The 26,680-nt window shown below is 45.7% G+C and overlaps 6 protein-coding genes across 8 annotated transcripts; 5 read left to right on the forward strand and 1 right to left on the reverse strand.

Annotated features, from left to right (window-relative positions):
* LOC8075656 lies at window positions 1,883-7,249 on the forward strand. 3 transcript variants are annotated; one of them, XM_021465088.1, is made up of 7 exons: window positions 2,276-2,392; window positions 3,794-3,918; window positions 4,419-4,495; window positions 4,596-4,709; window positions 5,104-5,811; window positions 5,908-6,118; window positions 6,231-7,249. In XM_021465088.1, exons 2-7 carry the CDS (start codon window positions 3,903-3,905, stop codon window positions 6,755-6,757), a joined length of 1,653 nt encoding a protein of 550 aa, XP_021320763.1. In that variant the 5' UTR covers window positions 2,276-2,392; window positions 3,794-3,902; the 3' UTR covers window positions 6,758-7,249. The 3 variants fall into 3 exon arrangements, with proteins under 3 accessions (XP_002444382.1, XP_021320763.1, XP_021320764.1); XM_002444337.2 differs by lacking the exon at window positions 3,794-3,918 and having other exon boundaries at window positions 1,883-2,392; XM_021465089.1 differs by lacking the exon at window positions 2,276-2,392 and having other exon boundaries at window positions 2,418-3,918.
* Window positions 9,627-11,121, forward strand: LOC110437293 (formin-like protein 9). The gene is made up of 2 exons (XM_021465690.1): window positions 9,627-10,810; window positions 11,082-11,121. The coding sequence occupies exons 1-2, from the start codon at window positions 9,627-9,629 to the stop codon at window positions 11,119-11,121; spliced, it is 1,224 nt and encodes a 407-aa protein (XP_021321365.1).
* LOC8075400 (formin-like protein 9) lies at window positions 11,078-12,590 on the forward strand. Its single transcript, XM_002444339.2, has 4 exons — window positions 11,078-11,206; window positions 11,286-11,476; window positions 11,560-11,795; window positions 11,871-12,590. Exons 1-4 carry the CDS (start codon window positions 11,166-11,168, stop codon window positions 12,588-12,590), a joined length of 1,188 nt encoding a protein of 395 aa, XP_002444384.2. The 5' UTR covers window positions 11,078-11,165.
* On the reverse strand, window positions 13,078-16,024 carry LOC8075401 (dihydrolipoyllysine-residue acetyltransferase component 4 of pyruvate dehydrogenase complex, chloroplastic). The gene is made up of 6 exons (XM_002445491.2): window positions 15,054-16,024; window positions 14,768-14,959; window positions 14,589-14,676; window positions 14,430-14,500; window positions 14,250-14,333; window positions 13,078-13,450 (listed from the first exon to the last, which is right to left on the reverse strand). The coding sequence occupies exons 1-6, from the start codon at window positions 15,939-15,941 to the stop codon at window positions 13,346-13,348; spliced, it is 1,428 nt and encodes a 475-aa protein (XP_002445536.1). The 5' UTR covers window positions 15,942-16,024; the 3' UTR covers window positions 13,078-13,345.
* Window positions 16,319-17,085, forward strand: LOC8075657 (NADH-ubiquinone oxidoreductase 20.9 kDa subunit). The gene is made up of 2 exons (XM_002444340.2): window positions 16,319-16,611; window positions 16,686-17,085. The coding sequence occupies exons 1-2, from the start codon at window positions 16,458-16,460 to the stop codon at window positions 16,838-16,840; spliced, it is 309 nt and encodes a 102-aa protein (XP_002444385.1). The 5' UTR covers window positions 16,319-16,457; the 3' UTR covers window positions 16,841-17,085.
* Window positions 19,183-22,313, forward strand: LOC110437388. The gene is made up of 4 exons (XM_021465849.1): window positions 19,183-20,532; window positions 20,611-20,676; window positions 20,800-20,874; window positions 21,159-22,313. Exons 1-4 carry the CDS (start codon window positions 20,442-20,444, stop codon window positions 21,773-21,775), a joined length of 849 nt encoding a protein of 282 aa, XP_021321524.1. The 5' UTR covers window positions 19,183-20,441; the 3' UTR covers window positions 21,776-22,313.

The raw sequence follows: 26,680 nt of genomic DNA on the forward strand, positions 1-26,680 counted from the left end.
CAACAATTGCATTGCCACCGTCGTCGTTGCCACTGCCACCTTAGCACCAAACATCATTGTTGCCATCCCGATCTTGGATGTGATGGGGGCAAAGAACCCACCCTCCTGACCTGGATCCACGTTAACATTCCTCTTCCCATCCTTGTCACGGGACACCATAGTTGCATTGACCTCGCTGCCACGATTGGTCCCAGACATCGTCGCACTAATCTTGGACGCCATGGTGCTTAGGAGTCTGCCTTGCTCACCTGACCTTTATTGCAGCCTCCACTACTTCTTGATGTGACTTATTCAAAGACATCGTGCATGGAAGAGGGATCAGGAACAAAGATGGCGAGCAATGGCAGTTCGAGGATTGTATCTTGCGATTTTGTCAAAGACAATCATGAGAAAAGAGGAGAACGATAAACATAGATTTGTTGTATGTTTTTTATCGCTAGAGCTAATAAACCATTGAAAAGGGAATACAAACTCTTATAACATGGGCAACCGATCGACCAAAAGTAAGTGTTTTAAGAAAATCTTGAGGTTAAACTAACAAAAATACTCTAACATAGGCAACTGATAAGGTGGTTATTTGTTAGTCACCCGCGTCCAAGCTTTCTCCCCGCACACGCTCTGTCTGCGTAGGCGACCACATCTAATCCCCACACGACGACTAGATCTAGTACGTGGCTTCAGATCTCCTCCTTGCATATGCGTGATCTCTCTCTCACTCTCTCCCGCCCCTTGGTGCCCATTGAGTTCCTTTCGGTGAGCTCCTCCATGCGACATGAATGACGGATTGGGGCGAATCCGACGGCGGCCATGGTAAATCCGACGATATAGGCTTGCTCCTCCTTTTTCTCCTCTTCTATCTTAGAGTAAGGATCCGACGAGCTCTTTATATCATCTTTCAACTTTGGTGAGCTTAGAAAGGAAAGGCTTAGAGGGAAAAAGGCTGACCCGACGGTGGGAATAGTGGCAGGATAACTAGGGGCTCTGGCAGCAGCCAGGCTAGGTCGGGGCAAGGAAACTCCATGGCTGGAGCTCAACACGGAAGGAGGAGGGGAGGCGACCATCATGAAACCCTAGTGCAACCCTAGAACACTATGGTGGGGCGGTGGACGGTGGCGAGAGCGTGCACGAGGCGGAGGGCACGACAATCACCTACTAGGCACGAGTAGCAATAGGAAGAGAAAATATCCGAAAACACTATCCATTAGATATTGATCCAATGGTCGAAGATGGTGAAACGGAAACCGACATCAAAGGCCTTGTTTACTTCTAAATTTTTTTTACAAAATAGGAATAGTAACACTTTCGTTTATATTTGATAAATATTATTCAATTATAGACTAACTAGGCTCAAAAGATTCGTCTCGTCAATTTCGACCAAACCGTGCAATTAGTTTTTATTTTCATCTATATTTGATACTTTATATATACGTCTAAAGATTCGATGTGACGGAGAATCTGAAAAATTTTGTAAAATTTTTGGAACTAAACAAGGCCAAAACTAACCCTCCATTTTCTTCAAAACCTGGAGTCCCCGTTCTCCATTTCTTCGAATCAAAACCTGGGCCTTGTTTAGTTCTAAAAAATTTTGCAAAATTTTTCAGATTTCCCGTCATATCGAATCTTTAGACGCATGCATGGAGTATTAAATATAGATGAAAATAAAAATTAATTGCACAGTTTGGTCGAAATTGACGAGACGAATCTTTTGAGTCTAGTTAGTCCATGAGTGGACAATTTTTGTAAAATACAAACGAAAGTGCTACGGTGTCAATTTTGCAAAATTTTTTTTGAACTAAACAAGGCTCCCCTTCTTCTCCCGTTAAAAAAAAATTTTCCGTTCAGAATCCCATGTACCTTCACTCCCCCGAATAAGACCAAATCCCTCCCCGTCCTCACCCTTGCCCACCCCACATTATTCTCTCCCCAAATCTGACCCTCCCTCGTGCGAGGTCTCACCTCTCCTGACGCGACGCGAGACGCACCACACGCGAGCCCAAGCCCAGCCTCATCTAGGGTTAGCGTTCCACGGCGGCGGCGGCGGCCATGGACGAGGCAGCGACGGCGGCCCTGGCGGCGGCGAGGGCGCGGTGGACGCAGTGGGAGGAGGTTGTGGTGTCCAACGACCGCGGCAGTCGCCTCGTGCACTACTACCTCCGCGGCAACGGCGAGGCGAAGGAGCTGGCGGTGGTGGGGCGGGAGCGGAGCCCGCGTCACATGTCGTACGCCGTGCAGGGGCGGTTCCTCCGCGCGCTGGCGGCCGCCGCGGGGGCGGTCGCCGTCGCGCCGTCGCCGTCGCGGTCGCCCCTGGCGGCTGCTGGGGCGGACGGCGGCGCCCCGAGGAGGTGGCGGTCCAGGCGGGAGGTCGTGGACTGGCTGTCCTCCCTCGTTTCCGGTGAGATTTCTGTGCCCGGGTTGTGCTTGTTGGAGATTTGGTTGTAGATTTGGATGATTCTGAGCGGGGCTCGGCGCGTTTGGTCCCTGTTTTTTTTTGGCTCGATTTGGTGCTATGTTTTGCGTTGAAATTGCGACTGTTTTTAGTCCGAATGGAGGCTGTTCATGTTCTGTCCCTCTTCTCTGCATGTTTGGATGCGTTTTATGCCGTGAAACATGAGAGTTTATGGGATTTACAAGGATCTCTTCGGCTGATTTGCGTGCTGCGTTTGTTAGAAGTCCATGCCTGGGATTCCTTGGCGGAACATCGGCTGATTTGTTCATCTGGATTCGGGCTTGTCTAACTCCCCGCTGCAATCCGCGTTTTTTTTTTCATATTTGCTCGTTTGTACCCGATGCCGGATGGATGGTTTCTGTTTATGCAATCTTGACGCGATGAGCGAATCTGCTGTTCTATGGACGCGATATCTTTACGGAACTATCTGTTTTCTCATCTCTATTGGCGCTTGCAGCTTCTAGGAAACCTAGGATTAGGATTAGATTTCGGTTAAGGAACGCGGATGCTTTGCCTTCGTTTCCTGCTGTGTCTAGCCTGATCTGGGCAAGGAAAACCGTAATCTTCCTCGTATTTTTCTATTTCGCTGTTTGGGGATTCTGTAATAGGGGCGGCTGGAGACACTGATGCTTTACTTCAATGTCCTGCTGTGTCTAGCCTTATTTGGCTACAAGAGGCACCGTGTCTAGCCATATTTGGCAAGAAGAGGTGTTGCCTTCCTCGTATTTTTCCATTTGGCTGTTGGAGGGAGCCGCGGCTGCGAAACACAGGTGCTTTACTTCCATTTCCTGCCGTGTCTAGCCTGATTAGCAAGAAAAACCGTCTTCATCGGTTTTTTCCCGTTTAGTGGTTAGACCAATAGAGGATTCCTCCACTATGGTCTGTTGTTTCACCAAATTTGTTCGGCAACTGAGGTAGTGCATTTCGCCCTCTCTTGTTTGGCTGTTGGAGGGAGCCGCGGCTGGGCTTCACTTCCATTTCCTGCCGTGTCTAGCCGGATTGGCAAGAAAAACCGTCTTCATTGTATTTTTCCATTTTGCGGTTAGACCATTAGAGGATTCCTCCACTATGGTATTTTGTTTCACCAAATTTGTTCGGCAACTGTGGTGGCACATTTCGGCCTCTTTCTGACGTTCAGGAAGACTGTTTCTTGAATAGATCCGGACGTATGTCTCCTAGTTGGGATTTCTCCGTATGTTTCCTTAGCTGTTCATCGACTGAGTTTTTGTTTAGACAAATTTGTTTTGGGTCGCTTTACGGTTCTTCTAGGAATGACTATGATCTCGCCCGGTTTGTTCAGTAATAATTTGGTTGCCTGCGAAACTCATGCCTTCTCCTTTTCCATAGGAATATGGAGAATACAGGTGTGTCTCAGTGGAAGCAGCTGCTGGCTTCCTTTGGGCCAATTGTGTAACCTTGGCATTTGGGAATAGAGATAAGCGAAGCAGCAGCATGAATGTATGCTCAATCAGGTGCTGTTTTGATCTTCCCTTGTTATGGCCTCACCTGGTGCCTCTGTGGAGAGGATCCACAAGTCCATATAGTGTGTACTTCGACTGTACACTGAATGTTCATGCAAAAGAAAGCCTCCATTTCTTTGAAAAGCAACAAATTCTAGTGCAAATAAATCAACGTATTCTAGTGAAAATGATTTGTCTGGCTATGTGTTCAAAGCTTTAATATAATACAATGAAGTGGGAAATCTATCTGATATTTGGATATTTAAATAGGATCAGATTATACCCAAATCACGAGAAGTTATTCTCAAGTAAATGCGTTTTCCATCTTCTGTTTGCAGTTTTTGATTGTCATTATTCCTTTTCTTCTCTTCTGTTCCGTTTCTTTTAGTTCTTCATTTTGTTTTGCTATGTTGCTTTTGCCTAGGTGTAGAATTGTCTACTTCGTTCCATGCTTCGGTTTCCATTAAAAGGTTTCTTTTGTGATTTTCTTATTGTGAATGCTTCATTTGCAGGTTATAGTTATGGTTCCTCCTCAATGGCTAATAGGTGCAATGTGGATTCATATGATGACAATGTTACGGCTTTGAAGGTACAGTAATGTTTTGGTACATCATGTTGCCTTTCTTATGTCTTGGAAGCACCATTGGTAATTCTCCTTCTCTAATGCATTTTCTATTATGCCTGTTCAGGATGTTTCTTCTAGGGAAGCTTCAAATGATTTCACATGGTTGGGAGCTCCTTGGCATTGCCAACAACGTCTGAAGCACTACAAATCTTTCTGCCGTAGAGGAATTACTATCTCGGTATGCCCACTCGCTGTCGCTGGCTACTTTCATTGTCTTTTTAGCTATGTGCACCTCTATTCCTTGCTCTTTGTCAATCAGCTATAACACTTACATTTCAAACACCATACCTAGGCAAACAAGAAACTGAGCCCCCAGAAAAAAAATGCCAGTGTCCTGAATGTTACTTGCACAGTTTCATGAGGTAGAAGTGGATATATTTTGTTGAAAATAGGTTTCTTTTACTTTGACGAATATTTTTTTTCATTATTCCTACTTTGACATGATATTAAGGAACCTTTTGGCTTCATAGAAATACATAGTTAAAAGTAGATGAAGATTGAATGCCAATATTTTCATGTAGTAAACTTTTGTAGGTTGAACCTTAGCTGATACATTCCTACTATACTTACAGGTGCATAGTTTTGTATACATCATGAGTGAAGAGATGAAGAGACTTGTTGCTTATGTGGAAGATCTCTACGAGGATACAAATTCATGCAACATGGTCAAGGTACAATGGTTCGACAAAGTTGATGAGGTTGGTGTTTCGTTGCCCATGGATTTCGATGACAGAGAGATTTTCTTTTCTCTGGGCCGTCAAGATCTCAATGTAGAATGCATTGATGGGTTGGCTGCAGTCCTGAGTGCCCAGCACTACGAGAAGTTCAAGAGTGATACCAGATGCAGCTTGTGGCAACCTTATTTTTGCTGTCGGCAGATTGATAATGGTGAAGTCAAGCCTTTTGATGTCACACAGCTGCAAGGCTACTGGAGCCAGGAAATACTTAGGACCATGTTCAATGCAACTTCCTCTCTGAAGGTGCGTTTCAAGGTCCCTAAATCGGGACCCAGTTCAGATGGAGGGTTGAAGAGGAAGCGTGATGCATTCAACAATGATGCTAATCCACAGAAGGTCATTTGTTCTGATGCTTCTACTTCTAGATTTTATGGTGGTGAGAACATCAAACACTTGTGTCCTGGTTGCCATGTGGAAGTACTATCTCAAGATAGTGGTATAAGGGGATGTTGGTTTAGATGTTTGATTCTGAAGAGGCATAAAGATAAAATCAAGGTGCGGTACCTAGACCTTCAGGATGCTGATGAGACTGGAAACTTGGAGGTGTGTTATGTTCAGTTTACTCTCTATAATTTGTTTCCTTTTGTTTCATGCTGTTGAATTTTAGAACTGGAGTTTGACCTAATCTGATGCTTGCAGGAGTGGGTTATGCTAACAAGAGTTGCTAAACCTGATCAACTGGGTATACGTTTCCATGGAAGGCCAATGATTCGTCCGCAGCACGTGGAAGAAAGCAAGGCCTCTTGCTTTGATGTTGGAGCCATTGTTGATGCATGGTGGCATGGTGGCTGGTGGGAGGGAATTGTGTTGTGCCAGGGAGGCAGAGGGCGTCTACAAGTATATTTTCCAGGTAACTTCACATCCATGATTATGGGCAAAGTCTTTTATGCTGTGTGTTTTGTGAGCAATTAGTGTATTAATGAAAACACAGTATCTTACCCTTTTTTTGTCATTCATCACAGGAGAAAAGCGAATTGCTGAATTTGGTGACGATGAGCTGAGGTATTCCCTTGAGTGGGTTGATAACAAATGGAATCCTTTGAAGGGAAGAAAAGATATCTCAAGCAAGCTGACCTCCACTGCAGACTGTGGAAGTGGATATTTGATTGGGAAACAAGATCAGCTCGATTTTGATGTGCCTCCAAAACCAGAACCTCAACAGGGACTTCGATATGACAAGAGGGGTATTGAGAAACCTTCAGTCTGCACTATCTCACGAGATCAGAAACGTGTCCTCGCCGACCTGACTAATGATCTGAAGTTAGATAATTTGAGGTGGAGGCCAAGAAAGAGGAGTAGAAGATTTGGGTCAAGAAAGCAGTCGGACACTAGCAGCGGAAGCAGCAGTGGGGACATGGACTTGTCCAGCCCCAGTGGAAGCTTTGGTCAACCTAATCTAGTGCCCGACGAGGAGGCATGCAAGAGCAGTGGAGAGCAGCCTTTTATGGGTGTGCCTGTGCAGGTTCCAAATCTTGTGATGTCCAGGTGAAAGCCAAATTCAGCAGCACAGGTTGAAGGGGTTAACATGTTAGCTTCTTACTTTCTGGAGTTACACCGGCCTTGGCGAGATGTAGGTTTTGTGCATCCCCAGGTTTTTTTTGCCAGCACAACCCAGATCCAGGTTTTGACAGTTTTTTTGAAGGCTCATCAACTAGTAGTCAGTTAGATGTGCAGATGTGTCACCAAGAACCAGTATACAGTTTGTATGTACTGACTGACCTAGATAAGTTTTTTATCTGGTCCCTAAAATGTGTAGGGTTGATAGCTTTGTTAACATCGTCTAGGAGGGGAAGAAGGTCCAGTTTGGTTTCTGGTTTTAGAGCTTTCATTTTTTTTGGGCAATCGTAGTCTTTGTTGTTTGTTTGTTCATCTAGTCTTAGCTGTGGCTCGCCTACATAAAGTTATTATGCTCTACTAAACTCAGTGAGATGTCACTACTGAAATCAGTGAAATATCACAAGATATAGTTGCTTGTTGCCAATTTCTGTGGTCTAAATCTCAGTTAGGGTACTGAATTCTGTTTTTGTCATCGCGGTGGACTTTACTGTGCCTGCTTCTATCTGTACCACCACCGCCCACGGAATGGTGGTGAAATGTGAATTGTGCGGTAGCAAGTGTGGCATGCTGTTGTTGCCTGTTGGAAAAATGGGGTAATTGGTTGGTGTGAAGAATCCCTAGATCGTTCGGTTGGTTTGGAGAATTCAAACTCTACCTCGGACAGGTTCGGCAACGGTAGGCTTTGACAGGCTTGGCTTCGCTGGTGTTCCTGGTTGCCCCTACTGCCTGCCTACCTTACTGCCGGGGCCGAGCGCCGTTGCTGCTGCGCCACCGCCACCTCTCGACGGTAACGACACGCACGACAAGTTTAAGGAACTTCTCGTCTTCTCCCGCCGTGCCCAATCCTAATTGATGTTCACATCACGTTTCCATGTGCCGTCTGATAAAGGCGTGCAAGTGTCCCATCTCGACAGGGTAGAGGCCGTGTCAAAAGCTTCGTGGCAAGTCGGGCAACGGGCAGAGGAAAGGAAATGCCATTCCGATCCATACGTGCTAGGCAGCCTGCGTGGTTGGACCAGAATCTGATTCGACTCGGTGAGATGAGAAGACGATGCCTGGCCCTAGACACAAGCACAAAAGCTAGGTATGAATCGAAATCTTCTTAGCCCCACGCCCCCACCCAGCTGCCACGGAGAAGGCCCTGCCCGGCTCCTCCTTCTGCCCTTAAGGATCAGGACCACCCCTCCTCTTTGCCGGCGTTGAAACCGACCGGATCCGCGATCGCCGCTAGTCGTCGTCGAGCAGCAGCAGCAGCAGGGAGATCGATGAGCGGCAAGGTAATAACCAGACCACCGCGGTGGCCAACTGTTTCTTTGCTGCGGGGTGTTCTTGTGACGTGGGTGCAGCAGCAGCTCTACTGCATGACGGGTGCTACCAGAGGATCAGGAGACACATGCAATGCAAGACCTGGACGGACAGCCACCTGATCGACCGGAAGCAGCAGCGGGTGAGCGTCTGCGGCGCCTTCGTGCCGCGGGACGTGGCCATCAAGCTCCGCAACAGCACCAACCGCCGCGTCGAGATACTCGACATCAAGGAGGTCGTCGACGCCGGGGCCGGAGGCGACCGCAGCGGCGGCCAGCAGCCGTCCGGGAAAAAAAAAAAAAGGGAAGGAGTCGCCGACGCCGTAGGACAGGACGACGCAGCCACACACGTTTGCCTGTCGACCGGCCGGGCTCTAATGTAGCGCGAATGTTACATATAATCTCTGCTCGATTGAAACAGATACGATTTATGGATTATCCGGCAGCAAGTGTTTTGTTCATGCACGCCAAAGGTACCAATAACAACGCTACCAGCACTGAGCTCTCAAGTCTCAACTAACCAACCACGAGGACGAAATCACACACAGATGCTAGGTGATGACACTTATATAGACTCACTCACCGTCTCACAAACACGATGCAAATGGTCTGCACCCCTGCAGCAGCCAGGCTAGAGAGTCTTCTGAACCTGCACATGCTTGGTGCCCAGCCTTCAAAGGCATCCAGTCCAAACAAGGTAACCCCGGCAAACGTAAGAGCAGCAGCAGGGCTGCCTTCGAGTGCAGTGCAGCCTCCCGAAGGACAAGCAGCGCCAACCATACACAACACAGGGGGAAATGATCCATACATCAACAACTCGCTTCAACAAGGTACTCACAGATTATTGACAGTTAACAGGACACAGTAGCCTATAACAGATTTTGTACCGCTGCTGCTGGTACCGTGACAATGACAGCGTGGCCCTGTTCACTTGGCTGTTCGCTGATTTATTGTTTGAGAAAAACATTGCCGAATGGCTAACAAGTTCGGCAGATAAACTCAAGCGAACAGGTTGTAACCATTGCGACAACCTCTCAACATTTGTGTTGCTGCGATGAGGTTCATCACCAAGTTAAGATTGTTGCCCACTGCCCACCAAACCATAGCACACCGGACCGAAAAAGCCGGCCTTGGTAAGTGAGGCGGATGCAAAAGAAGGTGAAAAGAAGGCTCTGTACCTGTACTGTACATGAAGTAGCTCTTGGCAGGCACCGGCACCAGCACCAGCCACGCATGGTAAAGCCAGGGTTTCCTTGGAGTGGCGTTAAAGCCTGCAGAGGTGGATGGGCAGCAGCAGAGCAGAGAGAACAACGAACGAGCTCACCGTTCGCTGGCCAGCTTTTACGGTCCGGACAGCAGCAAATGTGAAGTGTCCGTCCGCACACACGTACTCCCCGTCCTGTTGTTCCTTTTGCCACAGCCATTGGGAGCTCGTTGTGCGACAAGGAGAGCTTCTCCCCCCCTCTCTAGCTGCTAACTCATGATCAGCAGCTGAAAATGGGCCTGGCGGTGAAGCGCGTCTTCCTCCTCACCGCCTCCCTTGTCCTCCTCCTGCTCAGCTTCGAGCTCCTGCTGCAGAACGAGGTCCTGCTCCGACGTGTGAGCCATGGCTGCAACGAGGTCAGTGCCGTGGCAGTGACCCGTGACGCCGGTTCTGGTTTCCTCTCCAGGTTCAGGATGCTGGCGGTAAGCCTGGATCATCATCATCGGTCGCCGCCGCGACACCCACACCGGAGCCATCAAAAGAGTTCTGCAGCTCCAGCTCCAGCACCGGCGATTCAGGTTCATGAAGCTCTTCCCACTCCGACTCCGACGCTGGCTGCTCCCGCTCCTGCTCCTCTTCCCCATGAGAGTCATACAAGGATGCCACTCAGAAACCACAGCCGCATTGCCCCAGCGAGGAGTGTGGCACGCAAACTGGGAGGTGGAGGAGGTCACGCCAGGCTCCCGACACCCACCATTGTCGGCCTGGCTGTGGCTGGAGCATGTCTGCTTGTTCTCGGGGTTGCAGTGGCAGCAGCAGCCTCACTCAGGAGATCAAGGAAGCTTCAGAAGAAGCCTTTCAAGCTGTTTTCCCATGGATCAAGAGCTCACAGGTCAACTTGCGCTACCATCAAGGTTAGTTCGCATCCCAGCGCAGATCTGCTTTACCCGGGTTCTGCTGTGCAATGCCAGGAGGACTATGCGATCATCAAAGAATCTTCAGAGTCTAAGAGCTTATCAGTTCTTCTCACTCCATCAATAAGTAGTGCAGAGTTGATCATAAGCGATTATGCTGTGAAAACCAGCACCAGCTTGCAGTCTGATGAAGCTGACTCTTTCCGTTCATTGCCCTGCTCTCATTCATCAGGTGGCTCCATTACAGAGTTGCCGCTGCCAAATTGTGATAAATCTATTGCAGATCCTTCTCCATCTTCTCGACATAGGGATGATTCACCTTCTAGTTCATCATATCAATCACTATCACCAGATTGTAGATCTCCCTTCTGCCCAAAGACTCCACCTTTCACAGCTTCTGATCAAGCCCATGTGCAGAAGACCTTTTGCCATCTTCCAGAAAATCCAGCTGAGGAGAAAACTGAAGTAATAAACCACCAAAAGACTGCAAAAGCTACCAACAATTCAGGATCCATGGGACATCCTGAAGCTCCAAAAGTAGAGCAGGTCAATGCAAAGCTCAGGTATCTCTCGTCAGGTTGCAATTCTAATTCCTGTGCTACAGAGATCACATCCTCCGAAACAAACTCAGCATTCAGGGTGTCAAATACAGACATTAATTTGGATCCAAAGGAATCAATACGGAACTCAGCTGAAGAAGCCAAGCTAAAACCATCTGGAGCAACAAGTATACCAAAAACACCACCACCCCCTCCACCACCAATCAAACCTACTTCAAGTCTTAAAGGGCAGAACTCTGGCCAGCCTCCATTGCCACCTCCATTACCGATTCAGTTACAAGTTGGCAAAGATGGGTTACCACTTCCAAGGTTGAAACCTCTGCATTGGGACAAAGTAAGGGCAGCTCCAAACCGCTCAATGGTGTGGAATGACATTCAGTCAAGTTCCTTCGAGTTTGAGTAAGCCACAAAATGATTCCCATCACCAGATTGTCATTTTTTCCTATTATTACATCTTACAACAGCATACATTATACAGATTTGATGAACAGATGATCAAGTCATTATTTGCATACAACTTTCAAGGGCAAGCAAAAAATGAGGACCCCAAGAGCAAGACTTTAGCTACCAGCAAACATGTCATTGAGCACCACAAACTTCAAAATACTACTATACTCTTGAAGACCTTAAATGCTAGCACTGAACAAGTCTGCAGTTCTATAACAGAAGGTATATTATCTTGCTGCATTCGGATTTAAACTTACCAAGTAAATGATGGCCAGATGAACCTACTGTCATGTCTTCAATCACAGGTACTGGACTGTCCACGCAACAACTAGAAGCGTTGGTCAAGATGAAACCATCCGAGGAGGAGGAGAAAAAGCTACTTGATTATGATGGGGACATCAACATGTTGGATCCAGCAGAGAACTTTGTCAAGGTGCTACTGACAATACCAATGTCATTTTCAAGAATTGAGGCAATGCTGTACAAGGAAACTTTTGATGATGAAGTTGCCCATCTCAGGATGTCCTTTGCACTGATTAAAGTAAGTAGAGATATTCAATCGATTTAGAAGATATAAACACTCTGTTCAAACTATAACTAATTCTTTGTTTACTAGGGAGCCTGCAGTGAACTCAGGTCCAGCAAATTGTTTTTAAGATTACTTGAAGCAGTACTCAAGACCGGAAACAGAATGAATGTTGGAACTATAAGAGGAGGGGCAAGTGCTTTCAGACTTGACGCACTGCTGAAACTGTCAGATATACGTGGAGCTGACGGGAAGACAACCCTCCTGCATTTTGTTGTCCAAGAGATGGAGCGATTACAAGGATCAAAGGCTTCAGATAAGCTCAGTGGAACTTCTGGACCTTGTCAAGCCACACTGGCAGAAAGAGAAGAGTATCCAGAAATAGGTACAGAATTTGTTTCAGAGTTAAGTAATGAGCTTGGCAATGTCAAGAAGGTAGCAAGTATAGATTTAGATACCTTGAAAAGCTCAATCTCAAATCTATCACATGGACTGGCTCAACTGATAAGGCTTGTCGGGACGGAGCTTACCAGCAATGACAGGAACCAGAACTTCCTGCAGTGCATGAGATCATTCCAAACTCATGCAGAGAATACCATGCAGGAACTCAAGGTTGACGAAGCCGAGGTCCTACAGCAGGTCAGAGAACTCACAGAGTATTATCATGGAGAGGTTGGCAAGAATGAGTCCAACCTCCTCCATATATTTGTCATCATGAGAGATTTTCTTGGTTTGCTAGATAGGGTGTGCCGAGACATGAGGGGTTCAAAGCACATCCAACCTCCGAACATAGTCTTTCCGCTCAGGTGAATATGTTTAATGATCAGACTTCACATTAACCAGTTGGACATTAACAAATTAACTTTTTTTTGTGTGAATGTGTGTATAGTTATTAGCTTGAGATGGGTTTGTATCAGTTACGGAGAGTTTGTATACATGCAGAATTGTATTAGAATGATGGTGTGTTTAGATTGCATGGTTTTCGATTTGTTGAATACACTCACAAGTCACAACTTAATGCTGACCATGTTATTGTTTTGGAGGGTCCTATATACTCCTGTAGTCACTGGTAACTGCCAAACATGTCCTCTTGTATATTTTCATTTTGCTAATAATCTTTAAAAATTTCAAACTCCAAAGACAGCATGCCCAGGCCACTGTTGCAGTACACGTCAGAACAGTACATGTCCATTTACATGCCAGTCTAAGGACAGCGAGGAATTTTCCCAAGATATATTCAGGGAAGATGGGATCTCTACCACTTTACAAATTTCAAGAAAATATACTTCCCAGAAGATAAATGAAAAAGGGATATAAACCATATTTTAGAGATAAAATCTGCAGAACTATTCTACAGTTTATAACTTATTGCTCTCCAACAATTCCATAATATCAACAGTATAATTTCTCCAACAAGACCCACAACATTGAGAGATAGGAATTGGTACAAAAAAGATCAGACAAATCCTGTTGAATGCTCAAAGATACAAAAATTGGAGATCAACAATAGAACTCCAACTGCAATCAGACTACTTATGGGTATATAGATAACTCTTCAAGAGATCTTACAAAGTTAAGCTCTCAGGATCCTCAATAATCTTTGCAAAAGTTTGTAGGAATGCTGCCAAATCAGCACCATATACAATCCTGTGATCAGCAGTGACATTGACCTACAAAAAGGAATGTTGAAACAGCTTAGTTAAATACAAATCCCCTGATGCTGTAATTTCATACTCTATGTCCACTATGCCATAGCCATAGTTTCTGGCAAAATATTGCCATTATTGTCCTGTACAATCTGTTCAACAAAAGAACTATTGCTGACACATTCCAAGTGGCAACCAACCAAAGAGGTCCTAACTCCTAACTGGCAGCAACAGCGATACATTCACACACTAAAACCAACATATACACAACTCAAACGGACTTTGATGACTAATGAGGTATAGTTGTGGTGCTTGGTACCGATGAATTGTATATCTTCCATTGCAAAATTACTCATTTTAGGCCAGCAAATCTATTTCAATGATTTAGACAGAACCATAGAATAACATCTACTCCCTCTGTTTCAAAATGTAAGTCATTTAGTATTGTCCTATGCCAAACTTCTCCAACTATGACCAAGCTTACATAAAAATATATTAACATCTACAATATCAAATAAATGCATTATCAATACATATTCCATGATAAATTTAATCAAACTAAATTGCTCTGAAACAGAATGAGTAGTTATATAAATAATAACTGTAATTATGCAATATTGGGCATCTTATCATCATAATTAACTCATGGAATTAAACAATGAAACACACTTCACATAATATATCTGACAAAATCTTCAACATAACAACTACATGTCATGAATATATTTTAAAACAAATAGGATATAGAACTATTAACATTTCACCATACTGAGACATTATATGCAAACAACAGATGCCTTAAACAATCAGGTGCACAACTAACCAGCATTTTGCTCTTGACGCTAAAGAAACCATCTTTATCAGCCACGACTGTAGGTTTGGAGGCTCCAACAGCCATAATAGCTCCCTGCACTCATTGATACTCAAATATTAACCCTCATCCATAAGTGAAGCGTACATATTACAACTTATATAGACTAGGAAGAAAGGGAATTAAGCCCACCTGGCCAGGCGGAAGGATCGCATCAAACCGATCTACACCAAACATACCCAGGTTGGACAGTGTAAAAGTCCCTGCAAATAACAAAATCTTCAGGTAAGCATGTTCATATAAGATTTGCAAAAGCAATCAATACACTATGCAATGCTATGAGTTCCATACCAGAGCTGTACTCATTTGGTTGGAGCTGTTTTGCACGTGCTTTCTTGACCAGATCCTTCCAATTTTGTGAGAGCAAATATATATCCAGCTACAGTGTAACATTCAACAAGCTGTTTGGTGAACTTGTTTGCTATATAACTACGAGGCGAAGCCAAATTGATCACAAAGATAGTATGTACCTTGTCAGCATCCTGAAGGACGGGTGTAATAAGGCCGCCATCAATTGCCACAGCCACTGCAATGTTGATGTTACTGTTGTATGTGAAGCTCTTTCCATCCCTGCAGCTAGCATTGACAACAGGGTGCTGCACAAGAGCCATGGCTGTAGCCTTCGCCAGCAGCACTGTCATTGTCACTCCCTTTGGCTTAACCTGTCAAAATCAAATAAGTCTAATAGTAATCAGGAAGCCGGCTAAGAAAAACAAAGGAACTTCAAGTGCACTCAAGCCTGCATCAAATCCTCACCTTTTCATACAGCGCATCGAGCTTATCGGTTACAATGGGGTAGCCGACGCGGAATGCTGGCACTGCCAGGCTCTCCACCATGTTCTTGCTCACTGCAGCCTGCATGGTAGTGAATGGAACAATAGTGGCGCCAGGAACCGGTGGTAGCACTGCCGCCTGAGGCACTGCACCCACTGAAGGCGCAGCCACAGGTGGTGGCGCAGCAGCAGCAGGGGCGGGCTTTGGCTTCGGCTGGATTCCGGCAGCCGCCTCAATATCTGCCGGCGTAATTCGACCATACGGCCCGGTGCCAGTCACCTTGGCAAGGTCCACCCTGTGCTGCTTAGCCAGCTTCTTAGCGTGCGGGCTGGCGATGCCCTTCGTCCCCGCAGCCACCGGCGCGGGAGCAGCCGCCGGAGCCGGAGGAGGAGGGGGCGGCGCCGCTGCGGCATCCTCCGTCGGAGCAGGAGGCGCCTGCTGCGGCTGCCCGTTGCCGTTGGAGAGCTCCTGAGCCTTGGCGACCGCGAGCGGCACCTCCTCCTCCGACTCCGCGAGCAGCGCGATGGGTGCGCCCACCGGCGCGGACTCGCCGGCCTGGACGAGGACGGCCGCCACGATGCCGTCGTGGAAGGTCTCGACGTCCATGTCGGCCTTGTCGGACTCGACGACCACGACGGCGTCGCCCTTGGAGACGCGATCACCCTCTCCGGCGGACCAGGAGACGATCTTGCCCTCCGTCATGGTTGAGCTGAGCGCCGGCATGAAGATCTCCCGGATCTTGGCGCGCACCACCATCCGCCCGCGCCGCGGCTGCTGCCTCCAGCGCGCTCCCGCCGGCACCGCTCCGGCACGGAGCCGCGCGGGCAGCGTGGAGGCGGAGAGCGAGAGGGGTGCGGGTGCCGTCGCCATTGGGGGAGAGGAGTGCTCGAGGTCGGAGGCGGAGGCGATGAGAGGGGGGAGGGGGCTTTGGCTGGTTGGCCTGGGTATATGCGGGGTGGGAAAGCCGTGAGGAGGGCGGAGAAAGCGAGGCGAGAATGGCTTTGGAAACTCCGATGACGCTGTCGTGGACTGGGCCTTATCTTACTGTGGGCCTCTTTCGTCATTAACAAGGGTGCCCATCGACGGAAGTTGCGAGGGATCTGGCCCATGTAAGTCCATATTCATTATGGGCCGATTCCTACGTCAATTTATAAGGATGGATTTGGATTTGGCCCATTTACTGGAATGATGGGCTTGGCCCATTCCGGCTTATTTCGTTAGGCCCACAACTTCTAGCACTGTGCACTGAGCCGAGGAGGGACCTATCCCGTAGGCCAAACAACGCTCGCATCCAGCTCCTCCTCGCGACCCCAAATCTGCCGTCTCCGCCGCCGCCGCCGCAGCCAGCATCACCGGAGGGATCCGCGGCGCGCCCTGCTCCACGCGATGAATACGGACATCACCGCGTCGACGAAGCCGGAGTACCCGGTGGTGGATCGGAACCCGGCCTTCACCAAGGTGGTCGGCAACTTCTCCGCGCTCGACTACATGCGCCTCTCCACCATCTCCGCCGTCTCCGTCACCGTTGGCTACCTCTCCGGTGCGCCTCCCATCCCAAACCGTGTCTCTCACTTCGCCTCCATCGGTAGCTCAGACCCGTGCTTTGTCGTGCAGGGATCAAGCCGGGGATCCGGGGCCCGTCGATGGTCACGGGCGGGCTCATCGGGGTCATGGGAGGGTTCATGTACGCCTACCAGAACTCCGCCGGCCGCCTAATGGGGTTCTTCCCCAACGACGCCGAGGTTGCGCGCTACAAGTACAAGCTGTAGTGAGGATCCAGCTCCACTCCGTCTCTCTTTTCGCAACCGTTGCGCCTTTTCCTTTCCTGACCTCCGTGTTAGCTTCTGTACTTGATCTGGGCACTCTATGGCCTTGGTTGAATAAACGCTGTATGCTGTTGCACAGTTATGAGGATTCGATGATACAATTCACCTCCTCCTCTTGATGTTGTTTGGTGAGAATTTCGTCGCCATTTCGGTGAATTTATGAAATATTAAAGTGATTTCTGCTCTGATCTTGTTATTTGTTGTGTAGTCGTGTTTGTGTATCTTAGCTTGTCAGGATTGGGGTTTGTGACTTTGTTGCCTCACATGGTAAGTTATGGGGTTCATTTGGCTCATTGGCTGCCTGTCAGGGAAGATTTCAATGTTTGTTTGTTCAGACGATCTTTGTATCAGGTTTTACCTGGTTTCCTCCACATGTGAATTCACTGCACATTTATCGTCAAGAATCTCATGGAGGTAGACAGATGGTAGTATTAGAGAGCATACACAAATTTTATTTGTGCTTACTAAAGTCCTGTTTGTTTTAGCTTGCAGACTGCAACTTACAAGCTCAAACGAATAGGTCTCTGATTGCAACAGTCCATAGGCCAGATTGTTACAATCCAACAATTTGCTTTCTCCCAGCTTACAGATTGTAGCAGTCTACAATGTGCAAGCTAAAACAAACAGGGTCTAGCCTGGGATGTACATAAAAATCTGTGGATATAAATTTGACCCACCTGGTCTTTGTGGTATTGGCATGTGCCCAACCTTTTAATTTGAGTCCTGTGAAGCACATCAAGCTATAGTGAGAATTTAGCTCCACTCCGCCTTTCCTGCATCAATTCTTGCTCCTTTGTCTTTGCTTACCGTATCTTAGCTTCAGTTGATCCAAGCATGAATGGTCTTTGCTGAATGAATTTGGTATGCTGTTGAAGAGTTGTGAGGATTTGGTGATACAATTTAGCCTCTTCGTGTTACTACCGGTTGATAATTTTTGTCTCTGTTTCAGTAAATGTATGTATTTGAAAGTAATTGCTGTCCTAAAGCTCAGTAACTGTTGTGATTACCTTGGTAGGATTAGGGGATGTGATTCTACCTCGTTGTTGTCTTTGGGTAGGATTAGGGGATGTGATTCTACCTCTCGTTGTTGCCTTTGGGGTGGGTTTGGCTGGCTCTAGCTGTTGGGAATATCAAAGAGTGCTTATAGGGGATAGTATTATGAGGGAGAATACATCAATTTATTGCAGATTGACTTGGGAAATACACAAAACTATGTGCAAATTACTATTATCTACATGGTTGTTAGTGGCATAGGCAGCCGTGTTTCAGTTTATTTGAGTTGATTGATATGAAGTCAGTTATTCTCCCTGAGTTTTGTTACTTCTCTTAAACCTCCAGCATGTATCATTTTAAGATATGATGGAAACACCCATGTTGGTCTTGTTGTATTCATTCTATTACCTTGGTCTGGACGAGCTTACTACTTACCTCTCTTGGGTAAGTTATGTGTTATAAGTTGCCCTGATCATTTCAGATGCAGGATGATCCATGGTAGGTCTCAATCAAATAGAAATATTGGCTTTGCCGCTTTAGTTATATGCTTAGCTTGCTGCCTCATACTGCAATGAAGATTGTGCTCTTTAGTACTCCCTCCATCTCAAATTGTAAGTCACTCTAAGAATCTTGGAGAGTCAAAATATCTTAAGTTTGACCAAAATTATAGAAAAAATTACAAAATTTTATGGCATCAAATAGATATAATATAAAAATATAATTAAGGAAGAACCTAATGATACTTAGTTGATATCATAAATGTTATTATACTACTATATAAATGTAGTCAAACTTGATATGTTTTAACTCTCCAAGATTCTTGGAATGACTTACAATTTGGGATGGAGGGGTAGTACCGTGATGTGTATGCGGCCTTCCACAGAATGACATCACCATAGTATTTCGCTCATATATATTTACAAGAAATCATTTGAAATTGGATGACCATTTCTTTATAATTTCTTAAAAAGAAAAGAGTATTGTGTCCACCAGCTAACCTCCTACAAAAGGTTACGTATCTGGTTATGAACAAGTCCTTTTAACATGATTCTGTCCTAATATTACAATAATTGTCTCACCCTCCCGTGCTGTATCTTTGGGCTGTGGCTGTAAGAAACTAACCTCTTAGGCCTTGTTTAGTTCCCAAAAAATTTTACAAAATTTTTCAGATTTCCTGTCACATCAAATTTTTAGACGCATGCATGAAGTATTAAATATAGACAAAAATAAAAAAACTAATTGCACAGTTTGGTCGGAATTGACGAGACGAATCTTTTGAGTCTAGTTAGTACATGATTAGATAATATTTGTCAAATATAAACGAAAGTGGTACTATTCCTATTTTGCAAAATTTTTTGAAACTAAACAAGTAGACGTAATTGAAGAAATTGCATTGTATGTGGTTGGAGCGATACAGAGTCTCAACTCCTGGGTAGGCCTTTTACTCTGCAGGATCAACAACCATAACAATCCTAGAATCTTCCTGTAAATCCATGATGTATGCCCCTTAGACCCTTTTACTTAGGATTCCGACAAGAGGAATGTATGAAGGGGAAAACCTTATTGCATTAGGATTTTGCCAAATTTCAATACGGACCTTTGTGTTGACCTCCATTCCCCAAGTTTGTTCGATGAATTTTTCTTATTGATTGAGGTGATTAGACCTTTACAACTTAAAACTAGGGCAGGATTCATTTTTCATGCTTCTGGCAACAGATTTCGGATAGTAGCATATCTAACAACACATGAGGAACTTGGTCGCCTCTTCATGTACATTTATAAATCTGTTCAGCACCAAAGGCAATTTGCATAAACAGATCTTGATGGCTTGCCAAATAATTCAGAAAAACGTAGTTATTGAAACTTCCGGTATGCTTGTATTTCTCCGCTCCACTGCTGATATCAATGTACGTGAAGAAGTGGCATTAGATCTGTGGTTTCCAGATGCTGTAATCTCTTTTGTGTTTGGCTGAAGGCAACCCTTAAGTTGAAATGATTTCACAATTCATGTTCAACAACAAAGTGAAAGATACGGGGGAAATAGGGTGTACTCCCTCCATACTGGTAAAGAAGGTCGTTTAGGACATGATCACGTTTACCAAGGAGTGCCAAAGAGTGATTAATTTAGGTGTATTTTTCCATGTCTATCCCTATTAAATAGCGCTGCGGTTGCCTCTTGTACACACGAATCAATGCTTGTACAACTGGTTAGGCGGAGGCGAATGAAGCCAAGTAGCCAGGGTTTGAACCTCAGCAGCAACCCTTTTTTTCATTTTTGCTGTTTGCATGGTACTGTGCCGATTTTGCATGGAGGGAGTATCGCTTAGCGCTCGCGCCTTGGCCACAAATTTTCACCGTTCGCGCTCCTTTGCGCTTTTCTTTTCGCGTTTCGTTGCTGCGCGCTAATTTTTCTTGCCGCTTGGACTGCCCCTGGCTGCTTGCTTATTTAAACGCTTGGACTGCCGGCTGCCGCAGTCACTTTGCTTGCTTGCTTCTGCACATCACGCTTGCTTGTTTTTTTTCTCTATTTCCATGCTTTCAAGCTAGTGCGATGGGTGATTTTTTCTCTGGCTTTGATCTCAACGTCCGGTTAGAAGAAGATGAGGATGAGAACCTTCCATTCGATGTCAACGACGGCAACGGTAATGCAACAGTAACACTTTGATTTTGTTTTCTAGTCTTGTGAACTACTCTCATATTAGTACGGTTTCAAAACGCAGAGCCTGAAGACGATGACGGCAACAATTTTTTTGATCTCGACGATCCACCGTTGGGGCATGACAACGGTATGAACAAAGTAGTTTGCAGCAGTAGCATGCACGTTAATTAGCTCTCATTTTTTTCCCATAAATAAAACATACCGTGACTAATAATAGATTGATGTTTCCCTGTTTCTTTTGGATGGACAGGATTTTTTGATTTAAATCTCCCATTAGATGAATTTGGTGCCGTTGATTTCAATCATGTTCAAAACCACGCTTATGGTAAGCTCACCAGTCACCACGTTGATTTCAATAGATCCGTGATGTTTGTTTTTTAATCTTCTAGGTAGATCTTGCCGTGAGATAGTAGTACTACTACCAATATGCTTCTGCACGTTATTTTTTCCTTCTTAGTAGATCTTTCATGCATGCCGGCCGTGAGATAGTAGTAGTAGTACGAATATGCTTCTGCACGTTATTTTTTTTCCTTCTTAGTACATCTTTCATGCATGCCGTGAGATAGTAGTAGTAGACCTGCTTACAGTGTTCTTTTTTCCTTGTAATAGAACACACAGTTCACCGGAGGAAAGACATGACTGAAGATCAGAGAAAGCGAGTTTACCAAGCTTTGCTAGCTAGAAGCAACAATGGTACACTGCACAAGAAAGACACTGCATTTGTTGCTGCTCAATTTGGCATTCATCATCGGACAGCTCAGCGTGTTTGGAAACGAGGTAAAACACAGCTTAGAAACGATGTACCAGTTGTTGTTTCTAGTCTAAAGAAGGGTACAGTTGGACGTAAACCCATACCTTTTGATTTGGAAGCATTACGTGACATTCCTCTTAAGGACAGAATGACTATAGAGGAGTCCGGCAAAGAATCCGGCGACTCCATGGAGTCCGGCACCATGGACAGCAGGTCGTCGGAGTCCATGGACAGCATCGGCGACTCCATGGAGTCCGGCACCATGGCCAGCAGGTCGACGGAGTCCGCGGCGACCTCCTCGGACTCGTGCCCGACGTCGTGCGCGGCGACGGTCTCCACCGAGTCCGGCACAGCGATCTCCTTGGACTCCATGACTTGGGCGAGCGGCGAGCCTGCCGGCGGCGAGCGCGAGTGGCCGAGACGAGCAAGCGAGACGAGCGGCTCAGCGCAGATGGCATGCGGCGCTAGCTTTTAATCTGGCGTGCGGCCGAGCGCAGGAGGCGAGGCGCAGCGTGGAGTCAATGCACAGGAGCATGCACGCTAGCTAATTAATCTTCCAAGTTCCTTGCATGCTAATTATTGCACGACACAGGAGCCCAAGCAAGCAAGGGGTAGCATGGTCTAATTTTTTGTACGTACGCCAGAACGACTTCCTTTGCTCGGTTTCAAACGGACTCCAGAACGACTTTTTTTTTTGCAGTATGGAGGGAGTATTAATAAAAAGCATCTTAAGCTGCCAACTGTGGCGTTGCTGATTTTTCTGGTTGCTAATCCTGCATCCATGAATCTGTTGTTTCCGTAACCCTCCAATCTCAGGATTTCGGGACTAGTGCGGCCGTTTTGGTGTGATCTCAGTTTGGGTGCAATCTCAGTATTTGCTTTGAGTTGGTTTATTTGTCCCATCCATGACTACGGGTGCCATAAGCCCATAACTTTGCCAAGTATGGCATGGCATACAAAACTTTTGGCAAATTTGAGCAGTTCCCAATGGCCATGATTGAACATTGTGATAGAGAAGCAAATCAAGTAGTGCATGAGCTAGCACGGCAAGTTTTTATTTCTAAAGATTTTTGTACTTGGGGTTGATTCACCCCCTAGCTTTATTTTTCATGCTTTATCAAATGATGTAACATTGTTATCAGGTGATTAATAAAGTTTGCCGTATGACTTTATAAAAAAAAAACTTTCTTTTAACCAACAAACTAAGTTTATTCCAGACAGACATAGTTCTTTTGTTTCTAGTGAAGCTACCACAAGTCCACAACTGCAGCAAATTTGACAACTAGGCTAATCTACGCGCTGCACCTTAAACTTTATTCAACGTGTCATCAGCTTCAGCTTTTGGCAATAATTTTATTCCGGCGAGCTGCACAGAAAAAAATGGTTCTGAGAGTGCACGCTGCATATTTTTACTTAGTTACTGCCACCATAAATAGCCTAAATTATTGTTGGTAACGAAGCAAGACCCATTTTTTTTTATTCTGGTGACCAACACATAGTTAAAAATATATAAGATGTTTGCATGCAACTAGATACTACCTAGCAGTATTTTTTTTTTAAAAAAAAATCCAACAAGCCGCACAAGAGTAGAGTTGAATAAAACCATACAAGAATCTTTTTATTCAAGCAAATATATTTTTTCCTGGTAATCACATAACCATACATATGTTAGGCGGTGCTAGCTCCTCCTAAAGTTTATCTATTGGACTCGATTGGCAGTAGATATACTAGTGATGTTTCCCATAGCTGTAAATCAATCAATCATAACTAGAGGTAATCATGCTAGTTCTAAGAGCAACTTCAAGAGAAGAGCTATCCATGTTGTGTAATTTATATATGAGTATTTTAGGAAGAAAAGTGAGTTTAACAGCTATTGTATCTGGTTTTCTAAAATATGAAACGATCTATCCCGAAGTTCTCGCATGGTAAATATAGCTTGCATATGCCGCTAGCCATCTACCTTGCTATACTAGAAAAGGCTATTAGAGGTTTCTGTTTTTTAGTAGGGATTTAGTCATCTATTTTTATCAACTCTCTCTAAGTAAAGTACAGGTTGGAAAGTTATTACTCCTTCTATTTCTAAAAGGATACAATTATCGATTTTGAGAAGTCAAAATAATTTAAAATTCAATTAAAATATATAAAAATACTAATATTTATGATACTAAATAATTATCATTAAATGATTAGTAAAGTACATTTTTATAATAAAATTATTTAAATTTATAAATATTAATATCATATTCAATAAACTTGATTAAACTTAAAAAAATCAATGCATGCCAAAGGTAGAATTGTATATTTTTTGGGACGAAGGGAATAACGTTCTGTTCCTTGAGCTTATTAGCTAAATGTGTTAAGTTAACAAATAATATTTTCTGCTATGGCTTTCGCGAACAACTTCTAACACTATATTTACTTTGATGCATCCTGCAATAAAAATTGGAGGCTCACGGCCTGAGCCTCTGTGACTTCTCATCCATTATGGGTGTGTTTGGTTTCTGGCCCAAGTTGGCCTGGCTAGCCCAAGCTGGCTTGGCCAGCATTGGCCCGTGCGAATGGAGCCAGAGCCGCTTGTTTGGTTTATGTGCGAAATGAGCCAGGCCCGACTTAGTTTGTGTTTGGTTTTGTATCCAGACTCGCGGCCAGCCCATTTGTAGCCAAGTCTCCGTTGTTTGGTTTTGTGGCCACACTCGGTCCAATTACCAGGCTGGCCCAGCGGTGTTGATTACCACCCAAAGCCGTACAAAAGCCCCGCCTCCTCAACTCCCCGCAGCGGTCACCACCGAACCGCTCACCCCCCTCATTCACTCCCTCAAACCAACTCGCACGGCCGTTCTTCTTCCTCACTCCCACTTCCTCCCTCGCCCTCGTCTCCTTGTTGCTGCCGCCATGAGCGACGAGTCCTCCGCTCAGCGCGTGATGCAGGTGAAGCTGGAGCCGTGCACAAGTGGTCCTGGATGTGAGTGCTGCTCGGAGCCTTCGGGAGCTCCGTCGTCGTCGGCGTCGCCTTCGAGGAGCGCGTCCTCGACGATTCCTCCTATGACCTCCGGTGACACCTCGACTTTCACGGAGGACTCTCACTCCAGTGGGGGAATGGGAGAGAGCGAGAGGAAGGGGAACGGGAGAGAGCGAGAGCGAGCGGCGGTGCGGTGGGGGTGAGTGAAGCCAGGGAACCCTAGCCGGGCGGTGACTGGCGGCTTATATACGGTGGCCACCGGGGGCAATTGGGCTCACGTCCGCGAGCTCCGCTGGGCTGGCTCGGGCCTGGCCAGGATTGAACGACCAAATCGGTCGTTCGAGGCTAGCCAGGCGTGGAGCGTACGGCTGGCTCCATTGGGCTAAGGGAGGACCACATGCCAGCGTTGGCCAAGGTTCCAAACACGCCCTATATGTTTCTTTGCATGGCGCTTGTCCTTGTCCGCCCCAGCACCCCTTGCTTAGCACCCCTCTACCCTCGTGCTTGGTCGTCCTTGGCGCGGTGCGTGGCTGCCTGGCCGGGCTGCCTGCTCTTAGGTCTCATTTGGAACACAAGATTTTCTTTTTCCAATCTTGCATTTCTTGTGAAACTAAATTGATTCTGTCGTGAGATTTCTACATTCCCTGACCACGAGCAAAGCCACAGTGCAGTGGCAGGCCGATAGATAGCACAGCTGGATGATGCATCAAGCCAGCCAGCCATATAGTGAACTTATTTGTTACTCTCTTCATTCCAATTTATAAGTTGTTTTGGTTTTTCTAGGTATATGGTTTTTGATATGCTATGTCTAGATAAATAGTAAAACTGTATAGTTTGAAAAGATAAGATGACTTATAATTAGAATCAAGAGAGGATTGATTATCTCAACCTGTCAAGCTAGCTTTCATTATTGAATGAACTTCAACTGGATTACTCAGCCCTTGTTCAGTTCCTAAAATTTTGGTTTTGGGCACTATAACACTTTCGTTTTTATTTGACAAATATTATCCAATTATGGACTAACTAAGTTCAAAAGATTTATCTCGTGATTTATAGGCAAACTGCGTAATTAACTTTTATTTTTATCTATATTTAATGCTCCATGCATGTGCCGTAAAATTCGATGTGACAGAGAATTTTGAATTTTTTTGAAAACTAAACAAGTCCTCAGCCTGTCAAGCAAGCTAGCTATCAACTTCCACCGGATTGCTGTTGCTTCCTTGCTTTGCTGGTTGTTAACTAGACTTGTCTTAGACTTGACGCTTGCTTTGCGTTCAGCAGGGGCGGATCTATGTGGATGGTCAGCTGACCCCGATAACTTGCTAGAAATTCACTTAAAGCTCTTTAATCCACCTGTAAATTATTCTTTCAAATAGAGAATTAATATATGTTTGACCCTCTTGACCCCAGTGATATAAGGGCATGTACAACGGGGCGACTTAACCCGTCTGTGTGATGTGCTTTTTGTAGAAAGGTCCCTGATAAGCTAGAGACAGGGCTTGCTCGTCGTCTCACCAGACGACGGCATCGGCTCGTGCTCCGAAGCTAAATCGACGCTGCGCCTCCCGTTGTACCAGCCGCTGCGAGTTGTCGCCGATGTCACTTGATCCGGTACTCCGCGGGCCAAATCCGTTGTTTGAGGAGCGGAGGGGCAAGCCCCCGATCCTCATCGCAGAAGGACGCAACGGCGTCGAGCCCTGCAGACGCAGGAGCAGTGGCAGCACCGCAGCAAGGAAGCACACATGATATACCTCGTCGAGACGTCGATCATTGGTCGGGCCTTGAAGCAGCAGTCGTCGTTGCCCCCGATGCGCTTCGCGCCGCCCTGCGGGCCACCGGACCCATACTTCTCAATTTCTCATGGCCGCGGGAGATGCAGCTTGCAGATCTCGCGTATGGGAAGCTGCAGCAGCTCACCTAGCGTGCTCGATTGGAGGCTTCTATTTGCTCCCAGCTCTCTCTGCCTCTCCACCCATCATACTCTGTCTAGACTCTCAGCTACATACAGGGGAATGGATACAGGGGAATAGATAAGATTAGACGTAGCAGCAATCTTTGTGTTTGTTTTTTATAACAAAAAAAAGAGAGCGTGTGGGCCCTACTTGAACCCAAACCTTTTTTTTGACGAGAGAACCAAAACTTTATGTGTTTTAGAACGTTTTTGTGATGACCATAAAATGGTATATGTGATGAACTAGCCACACAATGGTATATAGAAATCATATTTATACTTGATTATTGTTGTACAGAAGTATTAAATAGTTTACAGACAGGCAAATAGACAACTCATTGTATGATCTATCTATTTAGCGGATTCTAAAAACTTACAGACAAATCTTTGTCTATGGGTTGTACATGCCCAAGGGCACTCACAATGCAGACTCTATCATGGAGTCTAAAGTTATTTATTACCTCGAACAA

Source organism: Sorghum bicolor, chromosome 7, assembly GCF_000003195.3.
Source record: "Sorghum bicolor cultivar BTx623 chromosome 7, Sorghum_bicolor_NCBIv3, whole genome shotgun sequence".
In the NCBI taxonomy this organism is placed as follows: Eukaryota; Viridiplantae; Streptophyta; class Magnoliopsida; order Poales; family Poaceae; genus Sorghum; species Sorghum bicolor.